Source organism: Salmo salar, chromosome ssa11 (assembly GCF_905237065.1).
Source record: "Salmo salar chromosome ssa11, Ssal_v3.1, whole genome shotgun sequence".
Classification (NCBI taxonomy): Eukaryota; Metazoa; Chordata; class Actinopteri; order Salmoniformes; family Salmonidae; genus Salmo; species Salmo salar.
The window spans coordinates 20,076,092-20,095,027 of NC_059452.1; the positions used below are offsets into that span (position 1 = coordinate 20,076,092).

Below are 18,936 nucleotides of genomic sequence, written 5' to 3' on the forward strand. Positions count from 1 at the left end.
AATACTCTAAATATACTTATGTTATTCTGAATACAGAATAATCTTTTTCAGAGGTTCCTCGAGTATTACATATGATAAAACATCTTCCACAAGACTCAACTGTTTATTTCACCCTCTAAAATATACTGAACAAAATTATAAAAAACGCAACATGTAAAGTGTTGGTCCCATTTTTCATGAGATTAAATAAAAGATCCTAGAAAATTGTCATACACACAAAAAGCTTATTTCTCTCAAATTTTGTACACAAATTTGTTTACATCCCTGTTAGTGAGTATTTCTCCTTTGCCAAGATAATCCATCCACTTTGTAGGTGTGGCATATCAAGAAGCTGATTAAACAGCATGATCAATACACAGGTGCACCTTGTGCTGGGGACAATAAAAGGCGACTCTAAAATGTGCAGTTGTGTCACACAACACAATGCCATAGATGTTTAAAGTTGACAGTGTGTGCAATTGGCATGCGGATTGTAGTAATGTTGTCATGGAAAATTACTAAATTAGACATACTATCCCGTTTTTAACTTAGATAATTGTCCATTATTATATGATAGTGTTTTTTCCCCTGATGCAGGCTTGTTGTCTTGTGGGATAGTTATAAGTCTGGGCGTACAGATAACAGCTGGGTGCGACCGCAGTATGTGACATCCCGTTTGTACTTTCTGTAGGAACTCCTCTGTATGGAAACATGCAGGAAGGAACAGACAATAGTGGCAACGTCAGCTATCTTAATCTACAGAGACAAACTAAACGCCTTTTATACACTATGTTCCTCACCCGTTTGCACACATCTGCTAACTGCCACATAGACAAAGAGGTTGGACTTTTCTATAAAAGCTGAGAGCCAACTCTGTTTGTAGAGCTTTCAACTCTGACTATTCTTAGTGATGGTTGATTGCTTCATTATTGCAAATCTAAGAATAAAATTGCTGTTTGAAAGAATCTGCAGTCGCTCTTCCTGTAGAATTTCTGACAATTTGGCGACAAGGATGGGATGGCTAACTCCACTTGCTGATTGCTCCCAAGGAGACCGAGGTTGCGTCAGACGTGGCAGGGAGCCCCACACTCCGACTAAGCGGAGTAGAAAAGGGACCCTCTCGGACCGGCAGGGAGCATCAGTGAGTGGATTCGCCATTCCAAACAGACAAAATAAATGAAGGGTGAGACTGATCTTCTTAAACGCAACCTCCAATTGGGGGAAGTTCTGGGAACTTATAAAAACCTGCTCTAAGAACTTTTGGAAAATCCTGTTCTTTGAATAGGTCACGTGTTGGATGCCAGGACAGAGTCCCGATGAACGTGATTCCAGAATAAGATCCTGAGGTACTATAGCGATACCAGGACAAAGTCCTGAAGAAATATGCCACGGGTTACGATCTTAAGATATAAATGCATGAGCTATGTGATTCCAGGACAGGGACCGGAGGTATTTTTTTTAAATAAATAAATAAAATGTCATACCAGCTATAACTTTAAACCTTACACTGAAATTTGCATAGGAGAAACTACCATGTTGCGACAAAATGTAAAATTACATATAGTAATTAACATTTTTTTAATTATATCAAAGGAAGACGTTCATAACCAAATACTGTTTATGTTTCCTGAGTGTGTGTATTGACGAGAGTTTTATATGATGGACCCTAATTTTGGTAATATGTGTTGTCAACAACAGTTATATTTGAAGCGTGACACTGGTATAAGACATTAGGTCTTCCATATTCTCCAGTAGAACATTGGCAGATGCTTCAGTATTAGTTCTAATACAAAGGAATCAAGTGCCGTGACCAACTGAAAGGCACAAATACCATAACTACTCTCTGGGGAAGTGGGTATCACTACCTTGGATTTTGTTTTTTAATTGGCATATATTAAAACCGTGAGTGAGAAAATCTAAACTCTTGACACCATTGAGAGAGGCGCAGAAATAACCATCATAGAAAAGGTAAACTATAGCAAAGCAATAGAGGCACTAAAAGAAGCGCAAGAGCATTCTACCAATTCGGCTGGGGAAAAAAATCTAAATCATACATAAAACTGGGTAGCATTTCCCTGCTGACGGAAAAATTCCAATCTAATAAAGAATTCAGAGATGTTATTGTGAACTGGCACAAATTTTTTATTTAACCTTTATTTTACTAGGCAAGTCAGTTAAGAACAAATTCTTATGTATAATGACGGCCTAGCATTAAAGCAGTATGTACCGCTATGTTAGAAACTGGGTTACTCAGGGGCAGAATGCCAGATTTTTACCTTGTCAGCTCGGGGATTCGATCTCGCAACCTTTCGATTACTGACCCAACACTCTAACCACTAGGCTACCTGCCACCCCTAAACTGGCTAACAATGACATGCCAGAAAAATCACAAACTCAATACATCAGCAGTTCACTAATCAAGATTAGTATATTTACTCAGCATAACCGCACTAACTATACTATTTGTGTATTCAATTGAGTATGTAGCATGCTTATTGGTCTCAAGATACGAATTCATTAATTATGACAAATGTTAAGAAAATGTTGAGCAATGTTAAAGTAATGACTTTTCAAATAAGTTACGTTCTGTTGGCTGACAATTTGTTAGTTATGCCATCCTTATGAACCGCACAGCATTACAGCAGTATGTACCGGTATGTTAGCTAGTTAACATTACCTAACGTTAGTTGGCAACGTATACGTCGAACTTGCCAGGCAGTATATTAACTATAATCTAACTAACTACCCAACGTTTATTAACTTGATTATTCACGTCATTCTTAGCTAAGTGGTATAGTCATTGTGCGTTCTCAATGGACATTTAATTCTGGCTATTGTTGCCAGCAGCACAGTTACAGTCACCAACACTTTGGATAACCAGCTCTGCTAGGGTGAGTAAAATGGTTAGAGTGAGGTGTCCTCTTATTTGTGTCTGGAAATAGCTAGCCAACTTTAGCCAGTTAGCTTGGGTTCTTGGCTACGGTTGTGAGGTCAAAACGCTCAGACCAACCCTGCTCCTAGTCGAGAGCGGGTAGCGTGTGCTCTGAACAGTCTGAATCCAAACACCTGAAGTCGTAAAATCACCAAACTAGTAATTTGTTATGCTAACAAGCTAACAAGAGGCTGCATAGCAACAGCATCAACTTCCGGTAGACATGCGAAGCTCAACTGAAAGGTTACGGTTTGTTTACAATGTACTAAAATGAACTAATAGCATATAGTATGAAGTATATCAAAATCAAGTATGTAGTATATTATTATGAGTATTTGAACACAGCTTGGATATGTGAGTATATTGATCAAATGTGTACACATTTTGATGGCCGGTTTGAAACCTGTTACCAAATGGATATTGCGGGGGTAGCGGAAAAATCTCGAAGCGTAGTGTGTGGGGCCGTTGGTCATTGGAAAAGCGAGTGTAGGGGAAATAGAGCTTGAAATTGGCAAAAATTACACAAGAAAAGTATTATATTTAGTGGGGTAACGGGAAGAATCGAAAGCTGATTTTGGGGTTGATAACCCTTGCAAGAATAAAAAACAAACTGTGGCTATTAGGCAACATTAAATTTGGCAGTATGTATGGACGAGAGCACGAATTATGTTTACAAATAGTCCAACTTTGTATCACGCCGCATTTAAACAATCCCTAAAGGGTGTAAATTTGAGGGTTCTGTGTTGATATAGTATGTGGATTTGTTATTGGCATAAAATGAAGGAACTCAATGTCCACCAGCGTTGTTGCCAGAGAATTGAATGTTCATTTCTCTACCATTCTCTGACAATGTCCACCAATGTCATTTAAAGAATAATGCAGTATGTCCAACCAGACTAAATACAACAGACCACGTGTAACCACACCAGCCCCTCCACATCCGGCTTCTTCACCTGCGGGAAGTAGAAATAAGTTTAAAAAAGTTTTAAAAAGTAAGTAAAAATACTACTTAAGTAGTTTTTTGGGATATCTGTACTTTACTAAACATTTTTGACAACTTTTACTTCACTACATTCCTAAACAAAAGTAGAGGAAAATGGTCTAATTCACACGCTTATCGAGACAACATCCCTGGTCATCCCTACTGCCCCTGAGCTGGAGGACTCACTAAACACATGCTTTGTTTGTAAATTATGTCTAAGAGTTGGAGCTTGCCCCTGGCTATCCGTAAATAAATAAAAACAAGAAGGTGGTGCCATCTGGTTTGCTTAATATAAGGAATTACATTTACTTTCGATACTTAAGTATGTTGAAAACCAAATACTTTTAGACTTTTACTAAAGTAGGAATTTACTGGGTGACTTTCTCTTTTACTTGAGTAATTTTCTATTAAGGCATCTTTACTTTTCCTTCAAGTATGACAATTGGGCCCAATGAATTTATTTCAATTCATTGATTTCTTTATATGAACTGTAATTGTTGTTCAGTATTTAATGATCTTACAACAAGTAGGGGATGCTGTGCATGTTTCCATGGGACACCAGGAATCCAGTCTTGGCCTGTGTACCACCACCTGCACACACTTTCACAACCTTAAAAGACAAGGATAAGACCTATGCCTCGTCTCTGGTTTGTGGTGGGTGGAGCGTTGGGTCAGTGTTTTTGCCAAGCCAAGGCTCTCATAAAGGACCTTTGTTGAGGGCGTACTGAGTAAAACACATTGCTTCATGCTCTATCAGCTCAGCACAAGAGCCCCACGCTCCCAGCCATGTTAGCAGAGAGTGAGGCTATGAGTTACACAAACAAGGTTAATCCGGAATAGGCTTTTCAGCCAGGGCCCTCTGTATGGGCTATGACCTCATCTATGGAGATACTAAAAACAGATCGGTGACCAGGCGGAGCAGGCAGGCAGTCACCAAAACTGGTTTAAGTCAATGGTGTGTGTCTAAAATCAGCCCGGTAGAAGACAGTCAAATAAAACCTAAACACAGAGACTGAGGTCAGCCAGATGGGACGTGATTGGATCTGAGAGATCCGACTGGTCCCTCAGCCATCAGAAAAAACATTCAAAGGGATTTCAAAGGAGGAGAGCACAACCTGCCCATTGTGCATTCATAATTTAACAGCTGGGTGTAGATGAAGCATTACAGCTGTAGCGGCGGTCGAAGTGTGGGGTATCTGACAAAATCCACTATATTGGTCAGAGACAGAATCGTGAGGGGCTATCTGTTTCGTAGGTAATAAAAAAAAAAAATCACCTGTCAGGAACCTAAACTGCTCTTTATTTCTGGACTAAAGGGACTGCCAGTGTCATATGAGTAAGCTACTTTCCACTCCAAGTTATATTTTGGTGGAGATTGCTGTTTGAGTTTGTTTGCCATCTCGTCACCATGGTTAGCATAATGGCACATGGTCTTACCTGTCACCACTTGCTCCACACACGCCAGGGGAACATCGTGCTCTCCAAGCAGCCGGTTGGCAACCTGGAACCTCTGAGAGAACAGAACACAACACAGAGATCAACATGGTGAGGAGTGGAGGTACCTGGGGAAAAAAAGCACACAATAGTTCCAGGGGGACCAGAGGTTTTAACTGGAGCGGAGTGGGACTGCACCACATGTTATCAACAGCTGAGAGGAGAACATTTCAACCATCTGGAATTGCTCTGCCAGGAACACTGATGATGATACTGTCATTTTTGTATTTCAGTGAAATGTAATGATTAACATGGAATCAGCTGATGAATGGAGATCATTGACAACTTTTGAGCAAATGTGTGAATCTAAAAGTTACCCCATTTCAACTGAAAGGCAAATCCACAACTTTGCAATCAATGTATTTCCAAGGGTAGTGCAATCCTTCCATGAGTCCTATAAACTTTTGTTTTTCAAGTAAAACAGATCTGGGATGACTCACTTAAGTTGTTTAAGAGGTGAAGGCATCAAAATAATCTTAACACAAAACAGGTGCTCTAAAAGCACAGGGTGGGAAGTTACATAAAACATCTGACACTGGAAGAAAAACAGTGTCCTAGAAACCTTTTTGTTGATGGGTATTTTACAACAGACAACAGGCCAATCCCACATGCTGCTTATCGTGTGACAACCTTGACCACACTTTCTCCAATAGGTGTGATCATGTAGGGTCAGTCTCCCGGGACACAGATTAAGACTAGTCGTGGACTAAAAATACATTTTAATGGAGATTGTCTTGGCTTAATCCGTGTCTGGGTAACCAGCCCATAGAGCTACGGTCATTTTTGGGAGAGAGGCACACAGAGTGCACCACAGGAGGTTGGTGGCACCTTAATTAGGGAGGACGGGCTCGTGGTAATGGCTGGAGCGGATTCAGTGGAATGGTATCAAATACATCTCAAACACGGTTTCCATGTGTCTGATGCCATTCCATTCACGCAGTTCCAGTTATTATCATTTGCCGTCCTCCCCTCAGCAGCCTTCACTGGAGTGCACACTCAATTGAAAACATACCTGCATGGGGAGGGCATCATGGGTGATGAAGGAAACCTTGAAGTTGGTGCATATCAGCTTCCCCCACAGGTCACCATGGCTGCTATCTGCTCCAATGCACTTCCTCACAAAGCTCACTTCGTTCACCACAATCTCCCCTGAGGATGACAAACAGGAAGTAACATGAACCATGACATTTAGGTTTCAAAGAAAAGAGGTAGAAAACATAGACCTAAAAGGGACATAAATAGAAGGTGTGAGTGTTAACCACACAGTTATTTTCAGTCTTATAGCGATGAAACAAAACTGGGACTGATGGCCGAGTAATATAACACGAATGAAGCTGGGGGAAATGTGCTATGGATGTGGAATGATCACGTACTAAAATGTCTCTCCTAGTCTCATTCAGGCTTCTGCCATCCAGCCAGAGGCACCCTGTTACGCTGCTGGAGAGTGATCTGTGCATTTCTCCTCTCAGGCCCTCGAATTGGCTCTAATGATCCTCACATTCCAGTCTGAGGCATTGGGTCAGGGTGATGGAAATTCCTGTCATAGAATAGCTAGACCGCTTCATGACAGAGGAGGTCAACACAGCACTCTGTTACCTAACTTATAGGCCTAGTAGCCCGTTGTGACCTCTACTCTTTAACCCCTCTTTGGTTCCAGTAGCATCTCAGGACACAACACAAACACCCACAGCTGACAATAACCTGGTGTCTGAACTAAAGAGGATTCCCTCCAGTTACAGGACTTCTCTCCTCCTCACAAACAGATGTTTTTAATTACCTCCATAGCCCAGATGCACACGGCTCCAAGAGGTATTTATTTTTCAATATAAAAAAAAAAAAAAAAAAAGAGCTCATGATGAGTCACATACACTGCTGACTGTTTCTACTCCAGGATCCTTCTCTCTCTCTCTGGTCATTCAGTAGGATTTCAGGCTCAGCCCATGCACTACAGGCTTGCCAGGGAAACCCCATGAGCCAGAGAATGGTGATGAGGCGGGCCTAGCTGTCCTCCTCCTGGGAAAATGATCTGCCATTAGGAGAGCTGAGAACCCACCATAAACCTTTAATTGAGTACAGCCTCAAACGGACAGAGACCGCTTTGGTTATTAAGGCTGCTTGATGGATCGAGGTCCTCTCAAGTTTTACATCCAGATCAAAGCCCCTCTTCAAAGACTGGTATTCCCAGTCCTAAACTAGGCCGTAACTTTCTAGACTAAACCATGAATGTTGTTTTTATTGATGTTGCCATTTCCTGTGTCACTGAACCGAAGATGTCTGACAGTAATGAGCTCACAACCTTGCTGGCAACTTTGATGGACATGAATGTTTATGACAAACCGTTGTCTCCCTCTTAAACATTTGAAATCTAAACAATGACCAGTTCAATGAATGCAGCTGCTTCCTTTGCATAGTGCAAAATTCTTGGCATTTCATAATATACTGCTCAAAAAAATAAAGGGAACACTAAAATAACACATCCTAGATCTGAATGAATGAAATAATCTTAAATACTTTTTTCTTTACATAGTTGAATGTGCTGACAACAAACACACACAAATAAATCAATGGAAATCCAATTTATCAACCCATGGAGGTCTGGATTTGGAGTCACACTCAAAATTAAAGTGGAAAACCACACTACAGGCTGATCCAACTTTGATGTAATGTCCTTAAAACAAGTCAAAATGAGGCTCAGTAGTGTGTGTGGCCTCCACGTGCCTGTATGATCTCCCTACAACGCCTGGGCATGCTCCTGATGAGGTGGTGGATGGTCTCCTGAGGGATCTCCTCCCAGACCTGGACTAAAGCATCCGCCAACTCCTGGACAGTCTGTGGTGCAACGTGGCGTTGGTGGATGGAGCGAGACATGATGTCCCAGATGTGCTCAATTGGATTCAGGTCTGGGGAACCGGCGGGCCAGTCCATAGCATCAATGCCTTCCTCTTGCAGGAACTGCTGACACTCCAGCCACATGAGGTCTAGCATTGTCTTGCATTAGGAGGAACCCAGGGCCAACCGCACCAGCATATGGTCTCACAAGGGGTCTGAGGATCTCATCTCGGTACCTAATGGCAGTCAGGCTACCTCTGGCGAGCACATGGAGGAATGCCACCCCACACCATGACTGACCCACCGCCAAACCGGTCATGCTGGAGGATGTTGCAGGCAGCAGAACATTCTCCACGGCGTCTCCATTCTCTGTCACGTCTGTCACGTGCACAGTGTGAACCTGCTTTCATCTGTGAAGAGCACAGGGAGCCAGTGGCAAATTTGCCAATCTTGGTATTCTCTGGCAAATGCCAAACGTCCTGCACGGTGTTGGGCTGTAAGCACAACCCCCACCTGTGGACCTCGGGCCCTCATGGAGTCTGTTTCTGACCGTTTGAGCAGACACATGCACATTTGTGGCCTGCTGGAGGCCATTTTGCAGGGCTCTGGCAGTGCTCCTCCTGCTCCTCCTTGCACAAAGGCAGAGGTAGCGGTCCTGCTGCTGGGTTGTTGCCCTCCTACGGCCTCCTCCACGTCTCCTGATGTACTGGCCTGTCTCCTGGTAGCGCCTCCATGCTCTGGACACTACGCTGACAGACAACAAACCTTCTCGCCACAGCTCGCATTGATGTGCCATCCTGGATGAGCTGCACTACCTGAGCCACTTGTGTGGATTGTAGACTCCGTCTCATGCTACCACTAGAGTGAAAGCACCGCCAGCATTCAAAAGTGACCAAAACATCAGCCAGGAAGCATAGGAACTGAGAAGTGGTCTGTGGTCCCCACCTGCAGAACCACTCCTTTATTGGGGGTGTCTTGCTAATTGCCTATAATTTCCACCTGTTGTCTATTCCATTTGCACAACAGCATGTGAAATTTGTCAATCAGTGTTGCTTCCTAAGTGGACAGTTTGATTTCACAGAAGTGTGATTGACTTGGAGTTACATTGTGTTGTTTAAGTGTTCCCTTTATTTTTTGGAGCAGTGTAGATTAAGCATGAATTGACCAATGTATGAAGTGAAGACCTAAAGTAGAAGACTGTATGATAGACTAGTTCATGAATGCAGTGCAGTTGTGATTCCCTCTCGTTTTATATTGTGGCAGTATGGTTGTGAGTGACACTGCAGCATCGCTAGACTATAGGCCAGCCCATCCATAACAGCTGGAGCTGCTTTGCAGAGGGTTACCGTAGGACAGGCAGGGAACAGCCAAAGAGAACCAGGCCCAGAACTGTAAACAGGATCCTCACATGTCAAAATGACAGTTTTTCCTCAGTCAGCGTGAGCTTAACCCATTCAGCCCAACTGTAATCTGTCACTTTCTATTTAGCTGGTTTCTTTGATGCATTTGTTATACACACTGCATTGTCTATGAGCAAATTAGAGCCTGACCGTACATCCAAATTAGAGCCTGACCGTACATCCAAATTAGAGCCTGACCGTACATCCAAATTAGAGCCTGACCGTACATCGATATAAAGATGGAGTGGAATGAAATGCTGACTTCCTGGTGAATCTTGCACTGTGTAGGCTACTCCTTGTATAGGACGAATAAACAAATGTGAACATGTTACTTATGAATTTCGCCCAAGGCTAGGCTTATTTGTTCTTGCCTGTAATCCATGTAAAACATTGTTTACAAGCTACATTATATGACCCATGTCACTGCATTACAAGTTATTTAATGTATGCACAAGAATGTAACAATAAAACATTATGGCCTGTGAGTCATATTGAAGACATGGAGTGGGGATAGTAAGGTGGAGTTCTACTATCATGTTTCTCAGCATGGATTAAGATCAGACAAGGAACAGAGAGAGAGACTGAAGAAATAGGTTGCCGCTCTTGTAATTGTGGGACAAGTCAGCAAGCGCCCACCATCACCCCCATCCATCACTACCGTGTTCACTTCCAAAGCTGGGTCTAATAATCTGCAGGCTTGATGAGTTAACAACTCTTTTGTGGAGGCAGAATGCTGACGGGTCTGACACAAGAGTACAGTACAGCCACAAACAGCCTGGACTGCAGCCTTTAACCCCCACTGGACAGCAACTCTGCCAGTAAGTAACCTGGGTTACCACAACATCTAACAAACAGTACTGTGGTCATGTCATCAACCGCTTACATCATAGCACTCTCTGTTTATCACAGAGTTGGCTACTTTTAGTGCCTATTCAGATAAATGTCAGTTGGCCAAGGTCGTGGTCTATCATGTGACCAGTGGTAACACAGATCCAGAAGAATCACAAGGCCTATCCTGTGTATGATTGGCATGTCAAAAACATGTATATCATGTAACCATACTGGAGGAAACAAACACTTCCTAGGATGAGGTTCTCCTTTTTGACTAAGTCCACAAAACCCCTAAATCGAATAGGGCTATTCATATGATCAGACCTGCCAACTGACCCAACTAACCACAACCTGGCTTTGCTTCCTGGGGTTTTGTAGCTTTCAAAGCAGGCCGCCTGTGTTTGTGTACAGTATCTAGCAGACCAGATCACAGTTTGGACAGCTGGTGGCGAGGGACACAGACTCAGAGACCCAACATGGTCTCTGTATACAGTGATTATCACAATCCCCTCAGTCACACGAGACTAGGGAGAAATGCCTCAGTCACAACACAAAGACGGCAGTTAAAGGGACAGATATGCATCAGCATTCCACCTGTACAATAGTAGAGTACAGTGCACCAGTAACACCATCACATTGTTGATGGATTGCGATAAGACATGTCCTTTTGAGAAAACTCATGACTGTGCCCATATTAGCCTAGGTTGTGTGATTAACAGAGCAGAACTCATGTGCTGACAAACTAAGTGGTGAAGAGAGACTGAGGACAGCATTAGTATGTGGCCAGAGAGGTGAGAATGTGTTTGGGAGTACAGAGAGTGCGCTTTGCCTCATGCAAACACCACTGCCAGGCACATTTTTCCACCGCCTCAGCTCACATTCTCCTGAGAAAACAACAGTGGGACATCTATTACAGTACCTGTCTAACTATCATTACAGATGCCTACAGTTCAGATGAACGTGTTGTAACGGTTTTGACTTGAGGTTATCATTTATAGGGGTGCCAGGTAGGTTGTGCCTACCAGAGAAAATATTGGTTTCTCCTTTTAGTTTGGGAGGGAATAGTCCCATCTGGTCCGTCAAGTCTACACCAATACAAAGAACTCATGTAAAAGTCAGGATGGAAATACACTTTTCATAAACCCTTAAAACATTGGAAAGAACTTACAAAACAACTATTCTTTTGCGTGGTTGTATTACTAACATAAATGATCACACACAACAATATAACAAATAATGAGCTCTAAACAGCTCTGGTTCCTCCAGAAATGTCCTGTACCTCGGCCTAAAAAGAGTCCAGCCCGGTAAACAAGTTCAGGGAACTCAAGTGACCTTAGTCACGCAATGTTTGTCCGTTCATACAGTGTAGCGTAAACCCAGTGTCAATCATACAATCAAAATTACTAATATTTTACCACACAACTATAAAGCGTATCACATCTTAATAAATCCTCAACTACAACTACAGAAATCATCACGGTATATATCACACCAAAACAAATGAAATACCGTATACAAAAAAGGTTGTAGTCAGTTGGTCAGTCAGACAAGCCAATCCGCCGATAGATCTCCAGCGGAGAAAGGCCACGAAGAACAACGGAGAGGTGTAGTCCACGGATGCAAAGAGTGGATCCGATCCTGGGTAGATTTGCTATTAGGCTACACAAAGCACACTTTTAAAGCAACACAACAAACGGAAGAGAGAAGCTTCAGAACTGAGGGTTGAACACATCCTCATTCATGTTTCCATCACAACCATACTTTTGCGCAGCTGATGCTGACTATTTAATTGGGAATTAAAGGGGAAGCACCCTATTGGAAGGAGAAACACTATTTCATTGAGAATTAAAGGGAAAGCACCCTATTGGAAGGAGAAGCACTGAGACGGTTCAGAAAAATTCAGGGCCGTCACAGTGTGTCATAAAGGTGGCAGTGTGTCAGCGAGGAGCCTAAACAAGACAGTCAATGTTGGTCGTCTATGTTTGGACGCCCACACACACACTCCAGAAACACAAGTCACATACAAAGAGAGAGAGTAGGAGAGAGAGAGAACTAGGCCTAGAGGAGGAGAGAAAAACATTCAGAGAGAAGAGGGAGAATCCCAACCAGACAGTTCACTAATTAGAGGTAGGAAGCCAGCAAAGGACCAGCCAGGGATGAAGAGAGAATCTGAGGAGGACAGAGAGATAAACAGAGAGCTACAGAAATTAAAGGGGTAGGACAGATGAACAGAGAGAGAGAGAGGAAGATAGAAGAGAGAGGACAGTTGAGATGATTTGTTGAGATGAGTTAGCCCCACTGTGGTCCTCTGTCTGGTCAGTTTGGTGTGGACTTGAATAGATCATTCAATCAGAGACCCCTTTGAATGGGTCACATTCAAGTTGCATAGCAACACTGCCGAGGAGCTGAGAAGCCCATAAACAAAGCCAAAGTCTCTCCATTCAAGGAGAGATCAGAACATAGACCATGGTGTAAAATCAAACCTGAGATTCAATGTAGGCTAAACTGTTTGTAGTCCAGTTGAGGGAGAGGAGGTGACTACCTTATTTTGTAAAGCAAGGCCAGGTGGCACTGCGTGAGGGCATCAAGTTTACTTTCACTGCCAGCATTCATTTAAAGACACTGGCAGAACCCAGCAATAACACTAGCTAAACCTCCAGTCAAAGAACAGAGGCTATCCCTCTATAAAACATACCAGCATCTTAAAAATGATCAGCTGAAATAGAGAAGAGTAGAAGTATACAACCAAAGCAGGGCTATACAGTGTGCCTGTTTTACTCACATATGCGGCCAAATATTTTACTGTCCGATCCTAAAAATGAAGGATTCTAGCATTATTACATCAAATATTTTTCATTGCGCTCCTAAATTTCTTTGTGTACGCAAGCATTTTACAACTTAGGCGCACATGTGCTCCTTGTAAAAAAAAAAGGTCAGTGTAGAGCCCTGCAAAGCAGAGAAAAAAGCAATAAAGTACAACGTTTTGGTTTTATTTCAGCAGCTTAAAAAAAACCATGCTAATTGCTTCTAGAATGAGGGAAGGTCTATCCTCTGTTGCTTAATTAAAAGGAGTGAACGCCTCAAAGGGAAATTGGTCCCACAGCACAACCTCTGGTTCATTACTTGTCCTTAGACTCAGATATAGGCCTAATGATACTTCAAGGTTATATGGTCAAGTGTTTCTCAATCTTGTTCCATTATATCAGTGAGCTTCTGCCTCCATAACAGCCATGAATGAACTGAAATGCCAACGAATGTTGTTACACATCCTGGATTTTTTGGAACAATAGTTTAGGGGGGGGGGGCAACATTAATTGAGTGGGAGGGTCATGGCCCCTCCCTGTACACAGTTTGATGAGTGATGGTTAGACACATACACTGAATTTTCATTTTCTTTCTAATGTCTCCTTGTATATCTTCATATGCTGGAGCAAAATGTAATATGGAGAGGTTCGGTGTCAGTTTAGCTCACACAAACACTGCCAACTTAATGGAAAAAGAAGTCAACAAACCTGGGGCCCTGCCACACATTAAAAACTCATTGGTGGAGAAAAACACACTAAAATGTGGTAAATAGCTTTTAGTGACTGATGGCCTGTGAACAGGAAATACCCTTGTGAATCTCTTATTGTATTCTCCTTAAGACAGTCATTAACCAACACGCATCCTCTCTGAGCTGGGATTTGACTGCAAAGGCAGGAAGGAATATATGAACCAGCCCATTGTTAACTAAGGCTAAATTATGCACCGTTAGTTGCAGTGATGAAAAGGATGCCGGACAGGCACTGCATTGCCATGGTGACTTGAGACAGCCCAGAGAAAACAGACTCAGTTGGATTAGATTACCACAGCCTAATGATGCGACAATTAGGGATGCAAATGACCCGTGGGCAAAACCACAAGTGAGGTACACTGACTGAGTACACATTCAAAACAACCAATTACATTTAGCTGAAGAGATACAGGAGATTGCACTGGCAGGTCATTTAAATATCAGTCATCTTTACATTAGCATGAGAAGAAAAACTAACTGGATGAGATCAGCCTTTACAGGTTATTTTTCAGGAGTGGGATATTTTGATGGGTGGTTTAATTTATGTAACCTCTACATACTCATAACATAGTTGTTAGTTAAATAGGACAGGCTGAGGCAACAAGTTAGCTGTGGCAGAGGGAACTGTAAACTCACCTGGAAGTAACCTGGCCTCTAACTTCTTGATAGGTGGCTGTGGAATTTTTTTCAGATCAGTCTGCATGAAAGGTAAAACGGAGACAGTTTGTTAGTCTATAATAAGCTAACTAAATGCACAACATATACAGTAGCTAGTGAATTAACAAGTAATCCTACCTAGCTAACTACTCAGTAGTAGCAAGTTAAAGTTTACTGAGGACAAAGTAACGTAGCTAGTAAAGTAAGGTTACTCACCTGTAAAGGCGGAAGGTAGGATTTAAAGGTTGGTTTCATGGGCTTCACAGAAAACATTATTAACAGCTTGAGTCCAACAACTAAAGTTGATTAATGGATACTTCCAAGGCTTCAGTGAGAAAATAATGTCAAAACTTAGCTAACGTGTAAGCTGGATAGCACAACAGCTCAAAAATAAACTGCTTAATATGTCAAGTAGTCAAATACAATCCATCTTTCGAGATAGATTTCTCCATTTGGATTAGGCTGAGACAGCTGGCTGACTATCCCCTTTCGTGTCAACACACAGCTGTTGCGCTGTGCTGGCGAGCTATGGTTGTCCTCCTAGCGAGCTAGTAAGCTAACATTGCAGTTCGCTGCTAGCAAGCAAGTTTTAGTTCGTGAAACAACTTGGTAGAGCTAGCTATCTAGCAAGCATTCCATTTGCAGAACTTTCAAACGCCTTGCCGCAGAACGTTGGTCCATTCATTAGCTTGCTGAAGTAGAACTCCACAACGTAAACCCTGATGGCATACAGCAGTGATAACTTTCGAATTTAGCTAGCTAGCAGCATTATATCCAAAGCTTCGCTATCCTTTCGCTTTATAGACACAGCGGCCATGTTTACCTTCGGGAGGAGACAGAGACAGATAGGGGAGGAGTTTCGGGACGGGCTATGTTGAACCCCCAAGAACAGACCTGGGACCAGTTTTAACTGACTGCTATCCAGGCTATATACAAATGTGAAAATATAAATGTAGGGGCCTTTTGACCCACAACTGAGGGCATGGGAGAGCCCCATAAAGTGATTTCTCTCACGCTCTTGATTCCACAAGCATCGTCTGATCGATTCATATGTCGACTTGGGGCTCATTATACACTATTCCCAATTGACAATCAAATTGATATTGCAAAGATTGCACATCAAAATAAAAAATCCCATTAATTTTATTTATGCAATGTTTATTCAATGTTGCATAATAATTAGGCTATCAAACATACAGTATCACACAATATCAGAGAAACATTAAGCAGAACTGTAGGACTGAGCACTACCACCATTTAATGAAAATGTTAAATCCAGCATGAGTGGATCTAACACCATCATTACGTTTGCCGATGACACAACAGTGGTAGGCCTGAACGCCGACAACGACAGAAAAGGACTACAGGAAAAGGAGTACCGATCACACCTCCCATTCTCATCGACGGGGCTGTAGTGGAGCAGGTTGAGAGCTTCAAGTTCCTTGGTGTCCACATCACCAACAAACTAACATGGTCCAAGCACACCAAGACAAGAGAGCACGAAGAGGGCATGACAAAACCTATTCCCCCTCAGGAGACTGAAAAGATTTGGAATGGGTCCTCAGATCCTCAAATGGTTCTACAGCTGCACCATCGAGAGCATCCTGACTGGTTGCATCACTGCCTGGTATGGCAACTGCTCGGCCCCCGACCACAAGGCACTACAGAGGGTAGTGCGTACGGCCCAGTACATCACTCAGGCTAAGCTTCCTGACATCCAGGACCTCTATACAAGGCGGTGTCAGAGGAAGGACCTAAAAATTGTCAAAGACTCCAGCCACCCTAGTCATAGACTGTTCTCTCTGCTACCGCACGGCAAGCGGTACCGGAGTGCCAAGTCTAGGTCCAAGAGGATTCTAAACAGATTCTACCCCCAAGCCATAAGACTCCAGAACATCTAATCAAATGGCTACCCGGACTATTTGCATTGCCCCCCTCCCCCCAATGAAATGTATTTATAAAGCCCTTTTTACATCAGCCGATGTTACAAAGTGCTATACAGAAACCCAGCCTAAAACCCCAAACAGCAAGCAATGTAGATGTAGAAGCACGGTGGCTAGGAAAAATTCCCTAGAAAGGCAGGAACCTAGGAAGAAACCTAGAGAGGAACCAGGCTCTGAGGGGTGGCCAGTCCTCTTCTGGCTGTGCCGGGTTGAGATTATAACAGTACATGGCCAAGATGTTCAAACGTTCACATATAACCAGCAGGGTCAAATAATAATAATCACAGTGGTTGTAGAGGGTGCAACAGGTCAGCACCTCAGGAGTAGATGTCAGTTGGTTTTCATAGCCGATCCTTCAGAGTTAGAGACAGCAGGTGCAGTTTTCCGGTCACAACTTGCAGACTTGTTTACGCTGCTGTGCGTTTTGTTGCCTATCTTACTTTGCTACCTGACGGTTTTTTACTTTTTCATTACCGTATATTTTTACTTTTTCCCTCACTCAACTTTTTTCATTCAACTTTTTCACCCCGGAGGTTTTATCTGGACATGGTTCGTCAGGACTTCAAACAGCCGAAGCTAAGTAACATTAACATGATGCCTTCTAATTGCAGTCGTTGTACTTATAATATACAGGAGAACGATCGCCTTACGGCAAGGATAGCTGTGCTGCAAGCCCAGCTTCAGACGCGATCGTTAGGCAAGGGTAATTTCAGTGTAGGAAAGGATGAAACAGCGTCTGTGCCACCAGTAAGTACAGGTAGTAACGTTAGTATAAACCCCCTCGCACGGTCCCCGCAGCCGGACATCTTTCTCATGGCTTCTGGAGGGAAACGCTGTAGGAATGCTCAACCGGTGTCGCTTATTCAGCCGACAGAAACTTTCAACCGGTTCTCCCCATTAAGCGAGTCGGAGTCGGAGGCCGAGACTTCTCTGGTCTCTACTCCTCCCGTTGTGGGGTCTGAGACGCCGACGGCTCCCACCATTAGCTCTGACAAATTGAAAACCCTAGTCATTGGCGACTCCATTACCCGCAGTATTAGACTTAAAACTAATCATCCAGCGATCATACACTGTTTACCAGGGGGCAGGGCTACCGACGTTAAGGCTAATCTAAAGACGGTGCTGGCTAAAGCTAAAACTGGCGAGTGTAGAGAGTATAGAGATATTGTTATCCACGTCGGCACCAACGATGTTAGGATGAAACAGTCAGAGGTCACCAAGCGCAACATAGCTTCAGCGTGAAAATCAGCTAGAAAGATGTGTCGGCATCGATTAATTGTCTCTGGCCCCCTCCCAGTTAGGGGGAGTGATGAGCTCTACAGCAGAGTCTCACAACTCAATCGCTGGTTGAAAACTGTTTTCTGCCCCTCCCAAAAGATAGAATTTGTAGATAATTGGCCCTCTTTCTGGGACTCACCCACAAACAGGACCAAGCCTGGCCTGTTGAGGAGTGACGGACTCCATCCTAGCTGGAGGGGTGCTCTCATCTTATCTACGAACATAGACAGGGCTCTAACTCCTCTAGCTCCACAATGAAATAGGGTGCAGGCCAGGCAGCAGGCTGTTAGCCAGCCTGCCAGCTTAGTGGAGTCTGCCACTAGCACAGTCAGCGTAGTCAGCTCAGCTTTCCCCATTGAGACCGTGTCTGTGCCTCGATCTAGGTTGGGCAAAATTAAAAATGGCGGTGTTCGCTTTAGCAATCTCACTAGTATAAAGACCTCCTCCATTCCTGCCATTATTGAAAGAGATTGTGATACCTCACATCTCAAAATTGGGTTACTTAATGTTAGATCCCTCACTTCCAAGGCAGTTATAGTCAATGAACTAATCACTGATAATAATCTTGATGTGATTGGCCTGACTGAAACATGGCTTAAGCCTGATGAATTTACTGTGTTAAATGAGGCCTCACCCCCTGGTTACACTAGTGACCATACCCCCGTGCATCCGGCAAAGGCGGAGGTGTTGCTAACATTTACGATAGCAAATTTCAATTTACAAAAAAAAAAACAATGACGTTTTTGTCTTTTGAGCTTCTAGTCATGAAATCTATGCAGCCTACTCAATCACTTTTTATAGCTACTGTTTACAGGCCTCCTGGGCCATATGCAGTGTTCCTCACTGAGTTCCCTGAATTCCTATCGGATCTTGTAGTCATAGCAGATAATATTCTAATTTTTGGTGACTTTAACATTCACATGGAAAAGTCCACAGACCCACTCCAAAAGGCTTTCGGAGCCATTATCGACTCAGTGGGTTTTGTCCAACATGTCTCTGGACCTACTCACTGCCACAGTCATACTCTGGACCTAGTTTTGTCCCATGGAATAAATGTT

The 18,936-nt window shown here is 43.1% G+C and overlaps 1 protein-coding gene across 2 annotated transcripts in view; it reads right to left on the reverse strand.

The window, feature by feature from the left end:
- Positions 1-15,562, reverse strand: part of LOC106562206 (myotubularin-related protein 10-like) — a 30,387-nt gene extending 14,825 nt beyond the window's left edge. Inside the window, exons 1-4 of one of the 2 annotated variants that reach the window (XM_014126910.2) lie at positions 14,874-15,562; positions 14,637-14,697; positions 6,400-6,536; positions 5,331-5,403 (exon numbers count right to left, since the gene is read on the reverse strand). In XM_014126910.2, the coding sequence (XP_013982385.1) occupies positions 5,331-5,403; positions 6,400-6,536; positions 14,637-14,697; positions 14,874-14,930 (328 nt within the window). In that variant the 5' untranslated portion in view covers positions 14,931-15,562. Of the gene's footprint in view, positions 1-5,330; positions 5,404-6,399; positions 6,537-11,956; positions 12,219-14,636; positions 14,698-14,873 lie in introns of those variants that run through there. The other variant, XM_045689160.1, reaches the window with a different exon arrangement.
- Between the last annotated feature and the right edge of the window lie 3,374 nt (positions 15,563-18,936).